The 21,850-nt window shown below is 60.7% G+C and overlaps 2 protein-coding genes across 3 annotated transcripts; both read right to left on the bottom strand.

Moving 5' to 3' along the window:
• Window positions 1–2,699: 2,699 nt before the first annotated feature.
• AMDHD2 (amidohydrolase domain containing 2) lies at window positions 2,700–9,464 on the bottom strand. Of its 2 annotated transcripts, XR_008707544.1 has the most exons (12): window positions 9,274–9,464; window positions 9,060–9,196; window positions 8,840–8,979; window positions 5,410–5,464; window positions 5,022–5,234; window positions 4,857–4,945; window positions 4,637–4,781; window positions 4,450–4,557; window positions 4,218–4,286; window positions 3,955–4,102; window positions 3,303–3,404; window positions 2,908–2,942 (listed from the first exon to the last, which is right to left on the bottom strand). XR_008707544.1 is itself a non-coding variant. In XM_055561818.1 (11 exons), the coding sequence occupies exons 1-11, from the start codon at window positions 9,354–9,356 to the stop codon at window positions 2,854–2,856; spliced, it is 1,230 nt and encodes a 409-aa protein (XP_055417793.1). In that variant the 5' UTR covers window positions 9,357–9,464; the 3' UTR covers window positions 2,700–2,853. The 2 variants fall into 2 exon arrangements, 1 of the variants encoding a protein (XP_055417793.1); XM_055561818.1 differs by lacking the exon at window positions 3,955–4,102 and having other exon boundaries at window positions 2,700–2,942.
• Window positions 9,465–9,562: 98 nt separating this feature from the next.
• ATP6V0C (ATPase H+ transporting V0 subunit c) lies at window positions 9,563–14,967 on the bottom strand. The gene is made up of 3 exons (XM_055561819.1): window positions 14,734–14,967; window positions 10,470–10,653; window positions 9,563–10,323 (listed from the first exon to the last, which is right to left on the bottom strand). The coding sequence occupies exons 1-3, from the start codon at window positions 14,810–14,812 to the stop codon at window positions 10,119–10,121; spliced, it is 468 nt and encodes a 155-aa protein (XP_055417794.1). The 5' UTR covers window positions 14,813–14,967; the 3' UTR covers window positions 9,563–10,118.
• Window positions 14,968–21,850: the final 6,883 nt, after the last annotated feature.

Here is a 21,850-nt window from a genome sequence, read left to right as displayed (position 1 = left end):
CCCGCCCAGGACGCGCGAGTCCTCGGGCGCCAAGTCTCCACGACCTGCGCTCCCATCTCAGGCCCGGCGCCTGAGCTGCGGCGGAGCGAGTTGGACCAGGTTCGTGGTGGACGCCCGGACTCTCGGGCACAGCCTGGTTCGGCGTTGTCGACCCGCCTGTCCCCAAGCCGGCTTCTCCTGCCGCAATCACTGCACACGCCTGCAGCCGGCTCCAAGCCCACAGTCCACCATGGTGCCGGTTGCGCTCGGGACCTGGAGACCCGTCATCCCGAAGACGGGCCCGAGGTTTCGGGAGGGAGCCCCCAGCAACACCCAGGAGAAGCCTCACAGCGCCTGGGCTCGGCCGCCAGGTGGCCCCTGCCCCCGCCCGGGGGAGTCGCGACGCGGCGGCTGCGAGGGACAGGCAAGTCCCTGCAGAGCCTCTTACCCACGCCCACCCACACTCACACCCAAACAAAACACGGAGAAGCTGGAAGCATGCCAGGTCACCGCCCCGATCCCACCCCAGCTTCTCCAAATGGTGAAAGTCACCAGCGCTCATTAGTGACTCAGCACACACCTGGCGTCACCTCCCCCACACCCCCCACGCCCACATCAAGGAAAGCTTGTCCCCCTACTTTACCTGAGTCTGGCCCCACTGCCACCCCACAGGGTCTCCTTACTACCCACGCGGGGCATCCTTATGTCTAAAACCCAATAGCCTCAAACTCGGACAAGTGAGCGAGGTGAGTGAGGGGGTGGGAAGGGGTGGGAGCGAGGGCGTCCTTGGCGCAGGTCGGCTTTGTGGAGACTTGGAGATGCTGGTAAGGGCTGCACAGTGTGAACATTCTCAACGCCACGGAACTCTGCACTTCAATATGGTTACAATGGCGAACGATCTGTGTATTTAACATTAAAAAAAAAAAAAAAACAAACACCAATGGCTGCCCCACTTCAAAACCCACACTCCCACCCCAGGTGCAGGGCTCAGTTCCCCACACCACAGTTCCTCTCCAGCCCCCAAGTCACCCCCCCAACCCCACACTAAGCCTGAGCCCTGGGCCTGCGCATTGTAGTTCCCTTTGCTTCCAGCCCACCCTCCCTGGTGTCCCCCCACTGATCACCACGTCCATGAGCCCCTCGGTGATTCTGCAGAGGCAGCGTTATCAGAAACCCCTGGGCGGGCAGTCAGGCCACATTCTGGCCAATGCTCACCAGCCCTGAGACCCCATGCTCTCACTTCCCCAGCTGACAAACAGGAACACCCTCTTTGGATTGTGGACAGACAGAAGGAAGGGAGGGGTTAATACACTGGAACACCTGGAGGCGGCCTTGGGCTGAGCAGGTGGAGGGGCTTTTGTTCCTCTGGCAGGTGGCCCCCAGCCCCCAGATCACCCCTCAGCCCTGTGTCACATGGCTGCTCTTCCCAGAAGTTGCTGGGACCTGCAACCATCTTTGTCCCCTTGGGTCCAGACACCTCCTTTAGTGTCTAGAGGCAGGAGCAGTGGTTGGGGCCATGGACAACTCTGCCCCAGACCTGCTGCCCCTAGGGCTGCTCCCCTGTGAAGAGGTAAGGGGCGCCCACCCCAGGATCCAAATGAGGGGAAGTCAAGATGACCCCAGGCCTTGCACAGGCCTAGGGCTCAGGCTTAGTGTGGGGTTGGGGGGGTGACTTGGGGGCTGGAGAGGAACTGTGGTGTAGGGAACTGAGCCCTGCAGCTGGGCTGGGAGTGTGGGTTTTGAGGTGGGGCAGCCGTTGGAGTTGGTTGGGGCTGCACCAAGCCCTTGCTGGGTCATGGTCCTCAGAGCCAGCAGGGCACCCCCAAACCCCCTGCCCCACACTTCAAAGTTATTCTATCCAAGGAGCCCAAGAGCCCATGCTCCCAGCATGGGGCACTCTCGCCAGGGCTGGGGTCACAGAAGGCACAGATGACACTGATGGACAGACACACAAGTAGGGTCGGGGACACACACCGAGGACCTCGAGCAGCCCACCAGCACCAGGCAGGGTCGCCTGCGTTTCTGCCAACCCTGGGGGCATACGGATCATTGCACCTGCTCAGGAGTCAGGTCAGGAGGTGGGGTTGGAGCCCTGATTATCCCAAGGGCTCAAGGCAGAGCGGGACTGCTAGTTGGGCAGGTTGACCAGGGTCAGCCCAGGGGCCCCAAGGCCAGTGCAGATTTCTCTGGAAGGTCAGAGAGGAGGGCCCAGTGTTGTGTCTCGGTCCAGCGCTGTGGCCTTGGGCCTCCACTCTGCCCACCCAACTCAGGAGTGCAGACAATGACCCATAGCACACACTTGCCTCCCAAACCCTCTGCAGTGCCCACCCGAGGCCCCTCCCTTCTCCAGCTCCTTCCACCATTTCCTTGTCTCCAAGAGCAATGGAGCCTGTTCTTTCCTGCTGAACATTCCAAGATGTAGCTCCCTTTCCCTCAGCGCCACAGGCAAACTTAACCCTCACACTTGCTCCCTAAGCCCCTTCCTCCAGCCCTTCACTCCTTTGCAACTGGCCCATCTTCCTGTGGGGCTGAGGCCTCCGACATATCCGTCTAACAGAGAGAGGCCCCACTGCCTCCACTGAGCCCCAGAATCCCACAGGCAGGGTGGAGCGGCCACTCCCAACCCTAAGGGACAAACACCTACCCACCCCCACCAACAGGCCACAGGGTGAGGGCGGAACAAAGTCCCACTGTGAAGCAAAACTCAGAGACCAGGCATATCCCTACGGGGCACACGTTTATCCAAGCCGCCGCCTCCGGGCTGAGGCCTCCACCTGGGCCGAGGCTCCCTCCGCTCTCTGGAGACCAGCTCCCCAGTGCCCAACCGACAGTGTCCAGCTGGGGCTGGGCATCCCCTCCAGCGGTGGTCCTGGGTCACGGCCTGGCCTCCTCCGCCTGCCACACCAGCTCGCCCGAGATGTAGGTGGCCCGGACGTGAAGAGAGTCGTCGAGCACCACGAAGTCTGGGTCAGAGGGGCGCGGTGAGAAGGGGGCAGAGGCAGGGCTGCTGCTGCCCCTACCACGAGGCTGGGGTGGGGGAACCAAGGCCCAGAACACAATTTCCGCAGGACACCCTGGCCCATCACAGACCAACTGAGGCCCCGGGAGCAAGGCTCCTGGCAGCAGAGGGCAGCCAACAGCGCTCCCACACACCCTTGCCAGGCCCATCTCTGAAGCCAGAAAGCCTGGCCTGCCTGATGGGAAAGGGGGGCCGGACCAAGGCCCTGGCCAGGTGAAGCCCCTGGGGATGGGGAAGCGCCTGCCTGCGGCCCACCTGCCCCCACCCCAGCCTTGTCCCAGGCTGCCCCCTGTTGGGCCCTGACCTGCGTCAGCCCCGAAGTCCAGGGTCCCCTTGCGCTTCTCCAGCCCCAGCAGCTGTGCTGGATGCAGGGACGCAGCCTCCAGAGCGGACTCCACACTGCAGCCTGCTTGGGGACACGGGTGGTGGTGACCATCCCCGACCCCCGGCTGGCTCTGCCACTTGACGGGGTGGGGGTGGGGGGGCAAGGGGCAGAGCACCGAATCCCGGGTGGCCTCACGGATGCCCGGGGTCCTACTTCCAGGAGGGGTGCTCTCCCTGGGAGGGGCTGAAGGCATCCGGGTCCAAAGTGTTTTGTGAGTGAACTCCCTGCAGGGCTGGAGTGGGGCACGGCGGCAAGAGGGCCCCCAGCAGGGTGCCCCCCAGCCTAGAACTTCAAGGTGTCCCCTCCCCCCAACCTGGGGATACTGCTGGTACCCCAATTCTCTCCAACCCCTGCTTCACTCCCCAAGCCAGGCCACCGCTGTCATCTGCCTCCTAACCCATCTCCCCGCTCCTCCAACCAGCGCCTTGGACCACAGCGCTCCCCCCAGCCCCCTGCCTGACACCCCAGGCCCAGGGGACTGCCTAGAGCTTCGCAGGGCCTGGCCTACCACCTCTCCCCAGACACCCACCCCTCCCCCCATAACGTGCCAACCCTGAAGCACAGCCCCCACCTCACAGCTCTGCAGCTACAATCTCACAGGCCCCACCCTTGGGTGCTGTGGCTCCAGGGCCAGTCGCTCTGGGTTCCGGCCCCCTGCTGGTTCGCACCGCCCTCTCCTGCTGACGCAACCTCCTGCAGGCGGGATCCTGGCCACATTCCTGGGGACCCCACCAGACACAGACCTTGGTGGTCCCTGCCTCCAGCCTCTTCCAGAGGCAGCCTCTGCCCCACCGCGGGGCACACACGTGGCACACCCCCCCCAGCCTCACTGACCTGTGGCCTGCAGGAAGTGCCGCACGCAGGTGTCCATCGGGGCAATGCTGCCGCTCAGTGTGTTGGTGCCTTGAGAACAGAGAGGGCAGGTTCTGGGGGCGAGTGGGGGGAAGGACACCAGGCACCCTGGGCCACCCTGGGGGTCAGCAGGGAATACCCAGGTGCTCATATCCCACCAGAGTGCCGAGGGGCTGACCTCACGCTGGCAGTGCTGGGGACAGGGGTCACTCACCTGCCACATAGGCTGTCAGCCCATCCACCTCCACCTCCTGCTGCCCCAGCGTGTGTCGGCCGTTGCCCAAGCCCAGTGCAGGGACAGCATCAGTGACCAGCACCAGCCCTGCAGGGAGAGGGGGACTCAGGACCTGCCCCACCTGGTCTTCCCGCCCATTCCCGCCCTGCCCTACTCTGCCACTCACCCTTGGGATGGGCCCGGTGGGCAATGCGCAGGGCGGCCGGGTTGGTGTGTATACCATCAGCGATCATCCCGTAGAAAATACGGCGGCCTGCGGGCAGCCGATCGCTGGTCAGGAGCCCCACGATGCCTGGGTCGCGGTGGTGGAACTGGGTGGGGGCGGGAGGGCGCGGTGAGTGACAGCAGCGCCCCGCCCCCTCCTCCCGAGCAGGCCCGGGACTTACAGGCAGCATGGCGTTGAAGAGGTGGGTGATGAAGGTGGCCCCACTCTGCACGGCTTCCTCCGCAGTCCCCAGGTCAGCCACCGAATGCCCTGTGGGGACCCAGACTCAGTCTCAGCTCTGGGAGCCAGGGCAGACACCCTGAGGCGAGGACAGCCTCCTCCTTACCTAAGGACACGCAGATGCCGAGGGCCGTTAGTGCCCGGATCACCTCCTGGCTGTGGCCTAGCTCAGGGGCCAGCGTCACGATGCGGACATTGTCCAGGCCCCCGTACGTGGCCAGTACGTCTTGGAAAGCGTCGGCTTCAAAGGAGCGCAGGTGGGCCTCGGGGTGCGCGCCCCGCTTCTCCCGGCTGATGAATGGGCCCTCCAGGTGCACCCCTGGGGGGAGGGGAGTGGCTGGTTCTAGCACACCCCCCGCCCTGCGGCCCCCACCCTGGCCCCTCTTGCCTGCCTGCCCTCCCTCCCCAGTCGGGCATCTGGAAGACGAGGGGCTGCCAACAGGTCCCCAAGGACCCTCCCAGGGTAGGGGCGGGGAGAGGGGCGAGCCACTCACCGAGGACCCCTGCCCCATGGGGACCACCACTCTTCACAGGGATCTGAGGAAGGACCTGGGGGGAACCAGCTGTTAAAGCCCTGCCCCCAAGGCCCAGCACCCAGAGGTCACAGCCCAGCCAAGGTCAGAGGCCGGAGTTCAGAGCACAGCCCCTGCTGGCCTGCCCTCAGGTGTCAGAAGATGGTCAAAGGCCTCGACCAGGAAGCACAGCAATCCAGAAATGACCTAGGGACATGGGACTGGCCTGCCCGAGATGATCCAGAGGCGTGGAGACAGCGCCCAGGAAGGGGGCAGGAGAGGGGCAGCGGGGTCCTCAAGGTGGCCCCATCAGACAGCAGCCAGGACGCAGCGGACCGCACACCAAGGGCCTGGACCCAGCCACAGCGACCAGCCTGACGTCGCCCAGCTGCAGGCCAGGGAAGCAGGGCTGAGGCAGGAGGCGTGCACGCCATCCAGGCAGAGCGAGGGGCCGAGGCAGGGCTGAGTGGCCAGAGAGCTCAGGCGCCAACCGTGCGGCCACGCTGTGCCCGGGTCTGGACACCAGGGGCCAAGTCACCTGTGTGTGACAGGCGCTCCGGTGGCACATCTCAGAGGTGGACAGAGCAGGCAGGAGCCCCAGCCCACACCCGCCTTCAACGCGAAGGAGGACGGGGAATGGGGAGCCCGGGGACCCGGGCACCCTCTGCTGGAACCAGAGAGGTACAGGGATTTTCAAGAGGCTTACGCTCAGTGGGACAAAGACAACATGGAAATAGGCAGGCTGAGTCAGACGCCTGACGAGCAGCTGCCAGGCGGGCGTGGGCAGCCAGGGCAGCGAGAGCAGAGTGCTAAAGCTCCCACAGGAAGACAGGACGGATGGAACCTTCGTGGAACCCCCAAATCCTGAACCCAGAAGGAGACAACGGGCTGAAACTGTGGGGCTGAGTCAGCAGATCAAAAATCTAAGCAAACAAAGAAGGTGAACTCTGAGGAAAACAGAGCTGATAAATGAGAAAATGATGAGTCTTGATAATGGAATCAGAACCGCGGGAGACTCTGGGGAGGGTGGGGAGCTAGAAGGGCGTGAGACAGGGCTGGGGGCTGCCGAGAAGCTAACGCATATCTTTCCCAGCCCGTTTACGCTGCCCTAAACCAAAAAACAGGAGTGTTGGTACATCTTTTAGAGATATGGAGACAAGTTCCACAGGTTAGCCCAGTGGAAAGTGACCATCTCTTGGACAGAACTAGTGTGAGCAAAGGGCTGAAGTTTTTCCTAAAGAGCCAAGTGATATACATAAATTCACTAAAGAGTTAAAGAGTGAAAACAAGAAAAAGAGATAATGACTGAGTTTTCCAGCATAGAGTTTTAAAAGACAAAGAAAGACCAAGTAGACAGAACACAGTCTTGAGGTGAGAGAATGAGGCGCGTGCAAAGCGGGAAGGCAGCGGAAAGGCCACAGCACAGAGGGCCCGGCTGTCGCACTGAGGCGCCTGACGCTGGCGCAGCGGGTGGCGGGGCTGAGGCGGAGGACACGGCGTGCTGCCCCTCCTCCTGGAAGGACAGGAAGGGCAAGGCCCCAGAAAAAGAGCAACTGGTCTGAGTGGACCTGAAGGACTTCTGACCAACTAGCAATCCAGTTTCACGCACTGTGAACAGGCCCCGGAGGAAGGCAGGCAGAATGGCAGGAGCAGTGCGTGGGGGCGTGCCCCTGAACAGTCCTGTGGCTTCTACGGCTATCACCTTGTATTAACATTTTCATACTCAAAGCCCTCCTCAGTTTCCTCCACAAATCCGTTTACTCCCTACCTCCCAAGGCATTTATGAGGGGTGACTGGTGCTCGGAAGAAAACGTTAAGATGGAAGCCCTACTGGCTGGAAACTCCTTCACTAAGGCAGGAGCCCCACACTCTGTATCAGGATCCTTGAAGGTGCTGCAGAAGTTGGGGGGCAACTCGGCTGCAAAGGAGCTGCAGGCGCCCTCTGCTGGGGCGGACAGAGCAAAGCAAAGGCCTTCCGGGCAGAACGCCTGGGGGCAGAGGAGGGAGCTGCCTGGGCTGGCCGCAGGGCAGTGGGACAGAGGTGGGTGATGTGCAGAGCCAGGCACCCGGGGAAAACACCCGGGCAGGACCCAGGGCTGGGACAGCTGTGGGGAGACTGGATAACAGCCACTATGCCCCCCTGATGGGGACCAGAGAGATGAGGACAAAGAATAAGGACGCAAGAGCGTGGATTTGTTCCCGGGTCCCGAGCAGGAAGATCACGGCCTGATGACTAAGGCAGAAAACAGAACTGAGGGCCAGTCTGCAGTGAGAAAATCAGCTTGGTTTTTGACACCTGACTCTGTGATAAGAGAGTCGGGGGAAATTTCCATAAAGATGTGCGCAGCTGACGTCTACAGGGGCTTAATATGAACCGAGTGTAGTGCTGAGCACACAACACTAATAGATGAACTCCGATGTTCTTCAAACCTTAAGCCTTGCTTAAGTTTTGACGAAACTGAGACTAGGAAACAAGAAATGGATGTCCCGTGTTGCTCAGCTGACAGATGAAGTCAGGAGGCTGGGACTGAACCCAAGAAGTGTGGCCAACCTCCCCCAGCCCTGGCTGTGAGTCTGCGCACACACCCAGATGGGGACCCCGTAGCAGACAGGCAATCTGGGATCCTGGGTTGGACCCTGTTCTGGAGAAAAACTACAGAACTAGGTCATAAAAGGTAGAGGAAAGGATAACGTGATTAACTTTGAGAACTCAAGAACTCTGTGCTATTCATGTAACCACAAGCTTTTAAAAGAGTTAAGTAGTACCAAATAAACAGGCATGATGTATGCCTACTACAGTTCAGAGAAACACAACAATACACAGAACAAGACAAGATGAAATATTACAACATGATAAAGAGCAAAACCAGAAAACCTGCGTACAAAGTGAAACTTCTTAAAGGAACAGTGGACCTTGAACAACTAAATCCCAAGACTTAAAGAAGTGATGATTAGCGGGTGTGGACGGGAGCAGCAGAGGAAGCCTGGGGTGGACAATGGGGCTCCTTTATGAAAGCTGTTCCCAGGAGCTGCCTGCCACGGACCAGTGTGGGGGAAGAGCAGCTAAGGATGTGGCAATCTGAAAGTCCCTGGGGCGGGGGGGACGGACTGGGTAGAGGAGGCGGTTTCTGGTGCATGGAGGCGGCCAGCGTGCAGGCTGCGTAGGGAGAAGGTGCTGAGGCTCGGAACGCGGAAGCCCGTGGGCACAGCTGCAATGGCAGACCAGGCAGAGCCACCTGGATGAGAAAGCCTGGGGGAAGGGGCCCCAAGCTCCGGGGGAAGAAGGCCAGCAGGTGAGGCCAGGCTCGAGTGCCAACGGGGTGCTGGTTGACCCGAAAAGATGAGATTTGAAAATCAAGAGGCCGGGTGCTCACGGGGCCTCCTTCCTTTGAGGCCGGGAGCCTGACCTCACCTTGTGATAAACCTCCGGTGGCGATGTGACCAACGTGGGGCAGAAAGAGGTGACTCCATGCGACAGGATCCTCCGGGCCACTAGGGCAACCCCCGAACCCACGTCCTCCGAGGCTTGTGAGAAGTCAACGCCAAATCCACCTGCGGACCCAGAAAAGAAGGGGTCGCCCAGGGCTCAGAGCTCCCCCTGGGGGTCTCCGCCCCGCGGGCCCGGGCCGCACCGTTGATCTGCACGTCGATGAAGCCGGGCGCCAAGATGCAGCCGCCGCAGTCCCGCTGCTCGTCAGCCACGCGCCGCTCCTCAAAGAACAGCTTCTCCGGGTCCAGGATGCGGCCCCCGCGCACCCAGAGGTCCTCCCTGCACACAGAGCGGGCGGGGGCTCGCGTCGCCGGCCCGGAGCCCGCCCGCGCCTCCCGGCCCTCACCCGCGCCCACCTGAGCAGCGCGCCACCCCTCAAGATGCGGCAGTTGGTGAACTGGATCACCGGGGCCCGCGCCGCGCCCTGCCCGCCGCGCATCCTGAGCCCAGCCGAGCCGGAGGCGCCGGGTTCCGGCCTGGCCCACGTGACCCTCAGCTGACGGAAGCGAAGCCACGTGATCGGCTCTCCCACGTGACCCGCGCGGCCCGCAGTGACGTGGCGGCGGCTTCAGCGCAGCCCGCGGCCCCTCCCTCCCGGCGCCCCGCCCCCGCGCCGGGGCCCAGACAGCGACCTACACACAGGCATCTGGTCACATCTGAGAGCTTTATTGGACACGGAGCGGCACCAGGGCCCACGGGCCCGGCACACTGGCCCGCGGCCCGGGGCAATCAGGGCTGCAGGAGGTGGTTCCATCCAACGGGTCTCAGGGTAAACGGTAACCGCACAACGCAACAACAGTCTACCTAAGGTTACTATAGAGTTGGGAGACGGCGAGCTGCTCCACAGACGTATGAACAGGTCAAATCTTTATAAATAAACATCCAGTGAAGAGAAAATGACAACTCTAATTCATCCTTATACACAGAGCACTCTAGGGCAGATGGGCGGGGGCGGCCGGAGGCCGGCGTCCTCACTGGTCAGGGCCGGGGTGGGGACTGGTGGGCCCAGATGTCCACAGCACGGGGCGGGGCGGGCAGGGGCGAGGCTGGGGCAACAGACGGTGGGCACTGGGACACTGCGCATTTACAAGACCGACTACTGGCAGGCGGCTGCCCCGTGCGTGTGTCAGGCTGTTCGTCGTGGAATGAGGAGGGGGTGGTCTTGACATCAATTGTATTCTGTGGCTGGCGGCCCGCAGGGCTACTTTGTGGAGAGGATAAGGGCGACTATGAGACCGTAGAGGCCGAGCACCTCGGCGAAGATGAGGATGAGGATCATGCCCACGAAGAGCCGCGGCTGCTGGGCGGTGCCACGCACGCCTGCGTCCCCCACAATGCCGATGGCGAAGCCTGCCGCCAGCCCGCTCAGGCCCACGCTCAGGCCCGCGCCCAGCTGAAGGAAACTCCTGGGGGAGAGAAGACACAGGAGGCATGTTGGTCCACCACCAGGAGGCAGCCGGCAAGGGGCACCGCACCAGCAGCCCACCCAAGGCCCCTCCCTGCCCACGGCTTCCACCCAGGCAGGCAGCGGGGAGAGCCGGCCGGCCCTCACCTGTAGAGACTGATGCCGTCATTCAGGGAGTTGGCGATGAGGACTGCCACCACCAGACCATAGATGGCGATGATCCCCGCCATGACCACTGGGATGATGGACTTCATGATCATCTCTGGCCGCATGACAGACATGGCTGCGATGCCCGTGCCGCTCTTGGCTGTACCGTAGGCGGCGCCCAGGGCTGGCAGGAGAAAGTGAGGTGAGCCCAGAGAACCTGGGGCCAGGACCAGGCAGGCAGCTTTTGGTGTACTCCAGGGCCAACGCAAGTTCTCACCCCAAGGACAAGAGAGCTGGAGGTGGCCTCTGGAAAGACCGGCCATAGGCCAGCACTTGGGGTCTCCTGTGCCCCTCCCCCGGAGGCCCTCCTGGCTGTCTGGCCTACCTGGGCTCTTTCGCTCCTGTGGAACCTCACCCCAGGCTCACCAGCACTCCCCAGGCCCACTAGACAGAGCCCACGCTCCCACAGAGCCTCAGACCCCCAAAAGAGGCACTGGGACAGGCTGCCCTGTCACGCTGGCACACAGGTAGCTGGTCCCCAGAAGCAGTGCAGATTCCAGGCTCGTTCCCAGGTCAGGAAAGGCCTGGAAAAGCACAAGCTGCGTATCTCAATGGCCCAGACGTCCACCCAGGGTCAGCCCACCAACCCTGGGACCACATCAAAATAGCACACAGAGCCCCTGCAGCGCAGGGTAAGGGAAGCTGGCCTGGCAACTCGCGCTCTAGGCCAGAGCTTCATCCACTCCCCGCCTGACCTGCGGTAGTCCCCACAGCTCCGGCCCCAGAACATGCTGCACCCAGCACTGGTATGTTTGAGAGCTCCATCAGGAAAGGTCCTGGCACACAGCAGGACCCTCGAGTTTGAGGAGAATCTCAACCAAAGACAGTCAAAGACGACAAAGGACAGGAAGAACAGTGGGGCTGTGACGTCATCACCCAGGCCGACCCCCAAGGACTCCGCAGACACCTCTGAGAAGCCCAGTTTCTCTGGTTGGCAGGAGCAGGTCTAGACACTGTGGGATTCCCGTCTCCCCTGCCATCATCCCTCCTCCCTACTCCCAGGGTGGACTGCGTTCCTGAAACCACCCCCCCCCCACCCCCGGCCTGTCCTCCGAGTCTAGAAAAACGTTTGCAAGCACAAGGGAAAGCCAGAGGGAGCCCAAGCAGGGCACCTGACTGCTGCCTGCCCCCGAGGCGCCTCCTACTGAGCAGAGGCTGACCTGGGGCAGAGGTGGAGGGGCCAGGATGGTCGCGGACATTCCTCTGGACCTGACTCACCTAGCTAGGCAGTGAAAGATGACTAGTCTGCACTCACTGCAGAGCAGCGGTGAGGCCAGAGGGGCTCTGCACCTGATGAAGAGACAGATACGGCCCCTCCAAGCACAGCAACACATTCAGGAGAGTGGGGAGGTCTGGGGAAGGGCTTCATACAGGAGATAACTGAGCAGAGGGATGCCAGTGAGTTGGTGGACATAGAAAGATGAGGCAAGAGAAAGACGACGATTTCAGACCACATGGAGCAGAGACACTGGGCGGGGAGCAGAGGGAAGAAGTGGGCGGGGGCAGGGCAAAGGACCCGCATGGTCTCCTCCGCAGCCCTGTGTGCTCGGACATCTGGCCATCGGATGCTGGTCTTTATGAAGCCGTTCCTGGAGCAACAGGGCATTTTTTGGCTGCCTCCTGCGGGCGCAGAAGCACAGCAGGCCAGTGCTGGGGCTCCTTACTCAAGGGCAAGGGCACAGGCTGCTGCGTGGCGCTAGGTGAGACCTTAGAAGGAAGCCAGCATCCCAGGCAGTGGGCCCGGCAAGGCTGCAGTTGGCGAGTCAGCTAGTGAGCTGGGTTCATCCCCACAGAGGGCAGCACAGAGATTATGTGGCTGAGGGTGGGGAGCAACCAGAGGAACGAGGGGAAGGAATGGGAAGACTGTCAGAAGGAAAGCAGCCTGGCCTGGGCGGGCCTGGACACCAGCTCCACAGGCCAGGCCGGAAGCGGCTCTAGATGGTGCAAGACAGAAACCAGGAGACGGTTCTGCAGGCCCACCAGTAGGGAGGAAGTCATAGAGAAGACAGAAAGAGCCACTGACGAGCCTGCAGAAAACAGGACGAAGAAAGACTCTACAAGACTTGGGTCACAAATTAAGAAAAAAAGGGGAAGCTGGAATGGGAGACGGGGATCTGGCATGGACCTCATCCAATCCAGGCGGGCGAGGAGCATCTGAGCCAGGGCCAGCAGACACACTGCAGTCATCCTGGCAACACCTGAAGCCTGGCAACTGCAGGCAGGCACAAGGAGATGGATGAAGACAAGCCCTGGAGACACAGGCTCGAGAAAGAAATGAAACCAGAGTTTGACCCAACTGGACAAGTATAAAAAGTTGGTAACTGTACGGCCACAGTGAGCCGCCTACGCGGAGGGGAGAAGGATGGAGCTGTGTACAAGCCAACCAGAGCAGGTGGCCCCCAATCCCCAGGAGCCTAGACCAGTGACACCCTATTCTCAGTAACTTTCAAAGGCCTGTTGGTGAGGGCTCCACTCAAAGGCACCAAGTAAGTTCTAGAAAGAGCGGGAAGCGATGCACCTGGTGACTGGAAGGCGGCCAGGAGCTGGATACAGAAAAAGGCTTGGGGGGAAACAAAGCCAGAATTCACATTCCATGTGGGCAAGGTTCTTGTCTTGTTCACTGATGTCCCCAAGTGTCTGGCACCCAGGAGTTCAACTGAGATTGGCTGAATGGCCAATGACAGACACGATCAACAACCCACAAGTGGCCAGGCACCGGCCCTGGAGGTATTCCGGAAGCAAACATCGAAAGAGACTGGAGAAAAAGGAGGCACAGACAGCTGTCCGCGGGCACAGGCAGCTCTGGAAGATGTGGAAATAGGGGCGGCACCTAGGGTGGAAGGGGAAGTACAGGCATTTCTCCCACCACAAATGACCCCTAACTCGCACATGATGGGAAGGGCAGGGCCCACTCAGCGGCTTGTGACCTGCGGCAGGCAGGCCCAGGCAGAGGGAGGTCCCCACGCCCCCACCCCACTGGTGTTTACAGTCAGCAGATATTGTTTGGAGTTCAATCCCTGCACATACCTGCACAAGAACCCTCTCCAGTCCCAGATAGGGTGGGGCAAGGCGAGTCATCAAAGCCCTAAGCCAGAACCCAAGGAAACCTGGACTAGACCAGGCCAAACCAGTCGGTGGGGCTGTAGGGGGGTCAGGACTCACTTCCCTGGATCCCACATCCCTGGCTGGGCCCAAGTGCTCATCTCCCAGAAAAGCCAATTTTCACTGAATTTTACACCCAAGACTGTTAAGACCCCACTTCAAAACTAGAGTGCCATCTAGAACCCTGGAAGGCCCCCTTCTCCATTCCTGGGGCAGCCCCTCCCAATTCCAGGCCTCAGGAAAGGGGAGAAAGGTCATTCATTCATTCAGGCCTGAAATGAAGACTCCTCCCAAGGAATAAAGCTCAATTCCCTCAACGCTGAGGCTCCACACTAACTCGCCCATCCAGACAAGCGTCCACACACAGTGCGGAGGCTGGCCTGTTCCCCGGACATCCACCCTGCGCCCTCGGCCTGTCTGACCCACCTCCACCCCTAGACTCCACTCCCACCTCTGAGTTCCTGCCCTGCTCTCAAGACCAACCTCTCAACCCATTTTTTCCTACCAACCCACACAGCCTAGTGTTGGCAAACACCGACAAGCCCTAACCGGAAGCACCTGTTTAGGTGCAGACCCACCTGAATGCCCCCCACTCCCGCTGCCCCATGGAGGCGGGGGGCAGGCCGCCACAAGGGCGAGGGCTGTGGACCTCGGCGGCGAGCACCCAAGGGCCGGCCCCTTGTGGGGGTAGCTTCCGAGGCGTGATGTCACACCTGCCAGCAAAATGGGGGGGGCGGGTGCGGAGCAAGCGCAGGACCGCGGGCCCCCACCCCGGTCTGCCCCCGCCTCTCCGGGGACTAAGATGGCAGCGGCGCCGCCGCCCCTCCCCCGCACCGAAGAGACCGGCTGGCAGGGGGCCGTCCGGGACACCCTGGGACTCACACCTGGGCCCAGTCAGCGGGCCCCACTCTCCAGACACCCGACGGCCCCTGCAGCCCTCAGGGTCCCGACAATCGCCCCCCGCAGTCACGTGAGACCCGGGACCCCCCCCCAACAGCTCGAAATTACGTCAGAATGACGTCACACGCCGAACCCCAGGGAGCAACAGGCACGAGCCCCGCGGGTCCCCCGTCTCCCGGGTCCCTCCTGCCACGGCGCTCACCGCTGAAGACCATGGCGGCTGAGGCACCCATGACCGCGAAAAAGGAAGCGTACTCGGGGTTGTTCTTGGTATCGGACATGTCTGCGGGTGGGGAGGGGGCGAGTTCAGCGGACCGAGGCCGGGGCGAGGTCGGGCCGGGCGCGGCGGGCGGCGGGCTGCGCGAAGCGAGCTGTCCGAAGGCTGCGAAGGCGACCCGGCCCGTCAGCCGCTGCGCTCTAAATACCAGCACCGCAGGACAAAATGGCGGCCGCGGCCGCATCACATGACCGGGGCCCCGCCCCTGCGGCCCGCACCACTCCGCGCGGGCGGGGGGGGGCCGCGGCGGGGACGCCGAGCGCCCCGCCCCGCCGGCCTGCACCCCAGCGCGCCGCCTCGCGCGGGCCTCCGCGGGCGCCCCTGGGATCCCGCCGCGGTGGGCCCGTCCGGTCGCAGGGCCGGGGCGGAGCGGGGCGCGCCTAGATTAGCATACGGGGAGGGGCTCGCGGCGCCCCGCCTTTTCTGCGACTGCACCGCCCCGCGGGGGTTCGGTTCCGAACGTCGCCTTCCTCTACGGTTGCCGTGTGGAGCCCGGCCGCGGGGTTCTAACGGTCCAGCCCGCAGGGACTCAGGACTGCGGTCTACCCCCGACGTCCTCACACCCTCCGGGGTGACCTGAGGGCGGAGCCGGAGTCCTGTGTCCCCGGTAGCGCCGCCCCCAACCACCCCCGTCCCCTGTCGACCCCGTCTCCAGTCTCTTCCAAACCCGCCGGCCCCCCGGCGCAGCAATTCGGGATTTCTCCCGTGGCTTCTGAGGAAAAGGAGGCCCCTACCCTGTATCTGTGCCCTCATTTGCATCAGGGACCTAGACTGCTGTTTTGGAGAGGTTGTCTCTACTCCTCAGCTTGTAGGCACGGTTGGTTTGAAATCCTGCACGACCTATGAAGTCCTTCCCGGATGGCTACATCGTCTGGGGTCCCTTGTCCTGTCTGTACCCACAGCAAGCCCACGAATCCAGGGCTGCCCTTGTTTCTGGAACAGCAGTAAGTGGTTCCCTCTGAGCCTAGCAGACCGTCTGGCCTGGGGCTGGGACTGCCCTGATAATCTCATGTGGCTATCTTGGTACCCGGACTGGCTGCCTTATCTCTGCCCACCAGCTCTGGTTCCCTCTGCCCTTTCATCTGGCCCATTTCAGGAGCCCTGGGTGACTGCCATCTGATCCTGGGTCTCCCTTGAGCCCCACCCCTTGCCCTGACATTAAAGCACTCTTCGTGAACAGCCGGAGCTATAGCAGTCATCAGCTTTCTCCATGTGGGTGGTGGGGTCACTACCTCTGGCCTGGCCTTCCCACTGGACCCATCTTCCACACCAGGAACCTGCCTCATAGCCTCTTGTCCACCGTGAGGCTGGGTCTGCACCACCCCCAGCACCAAACTTGCAATCCTTGAGTGCCATTTCTGTCCTGTTTCCAAAGACAGGAGGCCGCCATTCGGCTTGAGCCCTCCCCACTGCCCTCCACCGCCTGACTCTGACTTCTGGAAAGATGAATCTTCGCTCAGTGTCTCCAGCTCCTCCCCAGCCCGCTGCCTTGGCAGGTTGCTGGTGACCAAGCTGACAGTTTGTTAGGCTCTCTGAGGGGCCTGTCTGCTGCCTCAGCCTGCTGTCCGCCTCCTTGCCCCTCCACTCTCTCTAGTTCACCCCCACCTGCCCTGCTGCCCGTGGCCTTCCTCGAGTCACAAGGAGAAGCAAAGACGGGCCCAGGCACTGAAGCCTCAGCGTCTCTGCAGGTTCTGGGTGTTTCCAGGGCTCCGCCTGCCATGCCCTGGGTGATCACCCATATATTTCCACACCTGAAGCCATCCGGGCAAGTGCATGCCTGAATGCCTGCCCCAGGCCCAGCCCCCATAACTCCAGGCACTCAGGGTCCATAGCCCAGAGCAGGGAGCTAGCACGGCTGGGCGGGGGGAGGCTGCATGCTGGAGCAGAATTCAGACTAAGGAAAGGAGGTGCAGGACAGCTCCCCTCGGACAACTGTACAGCCAAATGCATGGTGTTGGCAGAGCGTGCTAACCCCTCCATGGCTGAAGTCCCGAGACTGGGAGGCCAGGGAGACCGTTCCCTCCATGGGCGCAGAGGGCAGCTCAGCTCTGCTCACTGTCTTCTAGTTTTCTGCCCAAGTTCTGGTGTGAAAGGTCCCAGTGGATCTCCAGTGGGCCACTGACACCTCAAACTGAGCTCACCTCCCCCCACGTCACCAGCGGCTTCCCCTTGGGTTATTTCCATTTCCAGCAAGAGGCACAACCAACCATCCAGGCAGCCGCCTCACCAGCAGCCTTCGAGTCATGGCTCACTCTTCATTACTCACCAGGCCCTGAGGTTCTGTGGCTTCCCAGCTCTCGGCTGTCTCCCACCCCAGCGCCGCCACCCCTCAAGCGGGCCTTCACTTCTGCGCTGGGTCTCCTCACAGCCTCTCACCTGGCTGCCTGCCCAGTCTTCCCCACCCTGTCTCAGGAGATCTTCCTAACTGGTACATGGGACAAGTCTCTCGGGACTCCTTCACCATCCCCCTAAGCACTGGGGGAGGGGACGCATTATCTAATCCTCATAATGATCCTTTGAGGAAGGTTTCACCGTTACCCTCATCCTGTGGACAAGGAAGCAGGTCTAGGAAGGTGAAGCACTTTGCCTGGTGTCAGCCAGCTAGCGAGGAGCGGAATTGAAACTCAAGCCCCGCTGGTTGAGTGTGGCCCGTGCAGCTGTCTACACCACCTGCTTCCTGCCTGAGAGGTCAGGGAGTGTCTGGTGACCAGTGACATACTCAGGAGGGACCCAGGTCACCTTCCCTTTGGCCTCCCAACTCCAGGCAGGCCCTGGGGGTTGGGGAAGGTCCAGGGAATGTGGAAGGGACTGGTTAGGGACGCACACCTCTGCCTTCTCCCCGCCAGCTGTGCGGCCCATGGTGTGAAGTCACGGCATCACAAGCCGCTGGCCTGTCCCAGTAAGGGTGGGGATTTCCAGGAATAAAGAAGGAAGTGCTGGGACTTCCGTGGTGGTCCAGTGGCTAAGACTCTGCGCTCCCAATGCAGGGGGCCCGGGTTCAACCCCTGGTCAGGGAACTGGATCCCACATGGTGCAACTAAAGATCTTGCGTGCCACAACTAAGACCAAACACAGCCAAATAAATGAAAGGAGGGGCTTTGGGAAAATCAAGCCAGAGACCCTGGTAGGGAGAGGTATACAGAGAGGTGGGGTGGAGTCCTGACTTCCCTGAGGGTTCTAACGGAGGTGAGCAAACCCACTGTCTGCACCGGAAGACAGTAGGAGAAAGCCAGTGACACTTTGCAGAGGAAGGGCTTCCCTGGTGGTGCTAGCGGTAAAGAACCCGTCTGTCAATGCAGGAGCTGCAAGAGATGCCACTTCGATCCCTCGGTCAGGAAGATCCCCTGGAGGAGGGCACGGCAACCAACCTACACCAGTATTCTTGCCTAGAGAAACCCATGGACAGAGGAGCCTGGCGGGCTAAGGTCCATAGGGTCAGAAAGAGTCAGACACGACTGAAGCGACTTAGTACACAGTACACACGTATCACTGCACACAGGGAAGGGGGAGGATGGCTGGGGGGACAGAGACCGGGAATATAGTAGCAACGGGCCGCAAATGATTGGAAAACTGAACTTATCCTGAGGAAGCCCATTTCAAGGAAGAAAGAAGAGAGTCCTGCAGCCTGACATGACATGGCAACTTAATCAAGAAATCAGGAAACCCAAGAGGGTGTATCCAGCTAGAGTGCCCTTTCCCAGTGGACAAGCCTGTTCTTTTGAGTAGCGATGAAGACACACCAGAGGGTGTGACGCTGAGAGGGCGCTGGGCCCTGGTGACCTGGCTAGATAAGAGCCATGTGTGGCCCAGGCGAGGTTGGGAGGAGATGGAAGAAAAAGTATAGTTGTGCTATCAGAGGGGGAGGGGTGGGAGAAGTAAGATGATTTTTGGAGTATAATTTAAATAATTGGAGCTCACAAAATGATACACTTTTTTTTTTTTTTTTTTACATAAAAAGTTGTCCTCTATACAGGCAGGTCGAGGCACAACTTGGGCAGCCAGCCCTGCAGGGGAAACTGTATCCCCCAAGCGACTCCAGCTGGATGTCAGGCCCTGAGAGAGGCAAGAGGTGGAGGAAGGGGGTGATCCCAGAGATGGAGCAGCCCTTCTCACCCACCAGAGCCTTGCGGGCTGCTGTGACAGGGCCTGATTCTTTTCTTTTTAGCTGAGCTGAGCTGAGCTGCTTAGCTCCCCCACCAGAGATCAAATCCAGCCCCCCTGCAGCGGGAGCGCCGAGTCTAAGCCACTGGACCTGCAGGGAAGTCCCAGTCTGATTGATTCTCCACTCTTGTGACAACCAGACTGGCAGCAGGCAGGGAGCCGAGGGCTGGTGCTGACCGCCAGGGGGCGGTGTGCGGCTCTTTGCCCAGGGCCGGGGCCGGGGGAATCCTGTGGGTTTACAGTAAACCTCGGCCGGGCGCGGGGAGCAGGTTCGCAGAAAAGATGTCGAATGAATCCTCAGCCCTGGGTGCCCAGGAGGGCACGGTCTGTGTGGGCTCAGCACTCTGAAGGTCAGCACGACCTTCGCCTGCTCCAACAGTCAGCCTTCGGCCCTAAGCCACTCGTCTGGCCCCTGTTGAGCATCTACTGCGTGTGGGCGCTGAACTAGACTCTGGGGATACAGAGGAAGGGAGCTCCCACTTTACCTGGGTGTGTGTGGGTGGGTGGTGGGGGGCGGCTAGGCACGGACAGTGAGCTCCCAATGCCAAATCAGCGACAAAGGAGGGAGGGGCCCGCGAGGCTCAGACAGCCCCCAGCAGGTGATCTCTAAATGAGGGCTTAAAAGATGAGGAAGGTTTGAGCAAAGGAGAGACAGGATCCTCCTGTCTGTGCTTGAAATTACAGACCATCCAAACCACAGAAAGCTGGGCAGCTGCTGGCGAGATGGGAGCCGGCCGGTGAGCCCTGGGGTGCCAGGTGACAGGCAGCTGGCTGGGGAGAGTGCACGGGGCAGTCGGTCCCCACCGGAAGTGCATGCAGGGCTGCTGGAAGCAGTGGGCCCCGGGGCTTCGGGACCCTGGGGCCCTGTGGGTATTCCCATGCTGGACCAATTTTCTATGAGGGGCACGTTGCACCGTTTTAAAAAACCAGGAGACGGAGGAATGGGGAACAAGTGTTTCAATGAGTTCCCTTTTTGGGGGGATGAAAACAGGGAGCTAGGTGGAGGCGGTGGGTGCACAGCACTGTGAAGGCCCTGAGGGCCACTGCTCCTCACTCCCTTTCAAGGCAACCATCTTAATGTTTAAAGAGACAGTTAAACAAAGCACTTCCATGGCTGGCTGCAGGTGGGAGCTCAAGCTGGGGTTACCCTGCGCCCGGCCCAGAGGGGGTCCGCGCGAGGTGGTGGTGGGAGGAGAGGGCAGCGACCCAGCCTGAGGAGGCCTGGCCTCTGAGATGTGGGAGGACACAGGGTCTTCCCGCTAGGGAGGCATGGGGCCCAGTCCTGGCCTGTGTCCCCACAGCGGGCCCTGAGCCCCGTACAGCAGGAGGGCACCGCAGGCTCCAGAAACCCACGCTGTCACGTGAGGTGCATGCACAGCCCCCCCATGAGAACTGCCCGACGGTCACCAGCAGGCCGACAGGGGAGGGGTGGGGACATTGGCCAACAGCGGAGTCTGTGGGGGCCCCTGGGGCGGGGGCACGCAGCCCATCGATGACGGGAAATGGCCCAGAGGCCCAGGCTCTGGGTTCAGAAGAGGAACTGAAACAGCTGGTGTCAAAGTGCCAGCATCCCTGGGACCAAGCCTTTCTTCCCCTCCCAGCCTGGACTTCTGGGCCCCGGGCCAGGCCCCCAAGGCGGCAGCAGGAGGGAGCTGAGGAGCGGGAACCAGTAGGTCTTGGGAGGGAACCACTAAGGAAGAGGGGGCAGCGGGGGCTGCCTTCCATCAGGACGGGAGGGCTGCTGGTGGTCCGCCAGCCCCGGGAGGAACAGGAGGAGGGGCACGCGCATGTGCATGGGCAGAGAGAAGAGGTCTTCCATGGTGGTGGTTATATATGCACACTTGAGAGGCATGTGGTTTGGAAAAGACACTGATGAAGGTGACTTCCATAACTTCCAGGTAGGAGTCTCATTTTGATGAGCATGACTATTTGCTGAGCATGACTATGTAAAACACTGAGTTTTACATGTGACAGGGATCCTTGCCATTCTTTTATTTTTTGGCCGTGCCACACAGCACATGGGATCCTAGCTCCCCAACCAGGGACTGAACCTGCGTCCGCTGCATAGGAAGGGTGGAGTCTTAACCACTGGACCACCAACAAAGTCCCAGGATCCTTTCGATTCTTGTCTGAGAAGTCTGGGCCACGATTCCCGATGGGCATTCCTTACGTTTACAGAGCACGTCTACATGCCGGGAGCCATGAACAAGATCTGTCAGGGGAAGCCTCAGTTGGCACCACCCAGGGCTGCAGGGTATCTTCCTCAGCTATGGAGAAACTTCTCCTTGTCCATCACAGTCACGTCCAGCACCTCCTTCAGGAACTCCCAACCCTCTGAAATGTTCTTCTGTCAAATACTTCACAGTGATGTTGATCCATTTGTTCACATTAACTTTATTTAGGACTCAAAACTAACACTGGCCAAACATATCACTGAATCACTTGTTTTTACTTTTTCCAAAGTTAGATTTTTGCTTCACTGCCACATTCAATCACCACACATATTTTCACAAGGTCCTCGGAATTTTTTTATTACATTCATTGAAATGCTCCAGATCGTCAGTCCAATAATCCATTTTTCAGCCAACAATCATGCTACATGACAAGAGAGTCAAATTATTCACACAACTCTTTCTTCTTTTCCCTCTTTAGCTTGTAAACTTCTGACAAGACGTGTCCTTTGCCAGTCAAGGTGCTTCAGGGTAAAACAGAACAGGGGAGGGCTGTGTCTCTGCGTGAAGATAGAAACAGGGATGGGGACGGCACGGCCTCGTCCCTGGATGAGATCGGGCCCTCAGGCTCCCCTGACCAGGGTTGTGTCTCGTGGGGAGCCTGATGGAGTGGCCAGTCTTGGGCTTCAGTGATCCAGGGTGGCAGCTTT

This window comes from Bubalus kerabau, chromosome 23 (genome assembly GCF_029407905.1).
Source record: "Bubalus kerabau isolate K-KA32 ecotype Philippines breed swamp buffalo chromosome 23, PCC_UOA_SB_1v2, whole genome shotgun sequence".
NCBI lineage: Eukaryota > Metazoa > Chordata > Mammalia > Artiodactyla > Bovidae > Bubalus > Bubalus kerabau.
Note: the sequence above shows the minus strand (reverse complement) of the source record. Positions and strands in the feature narration are given on the sequence as shown.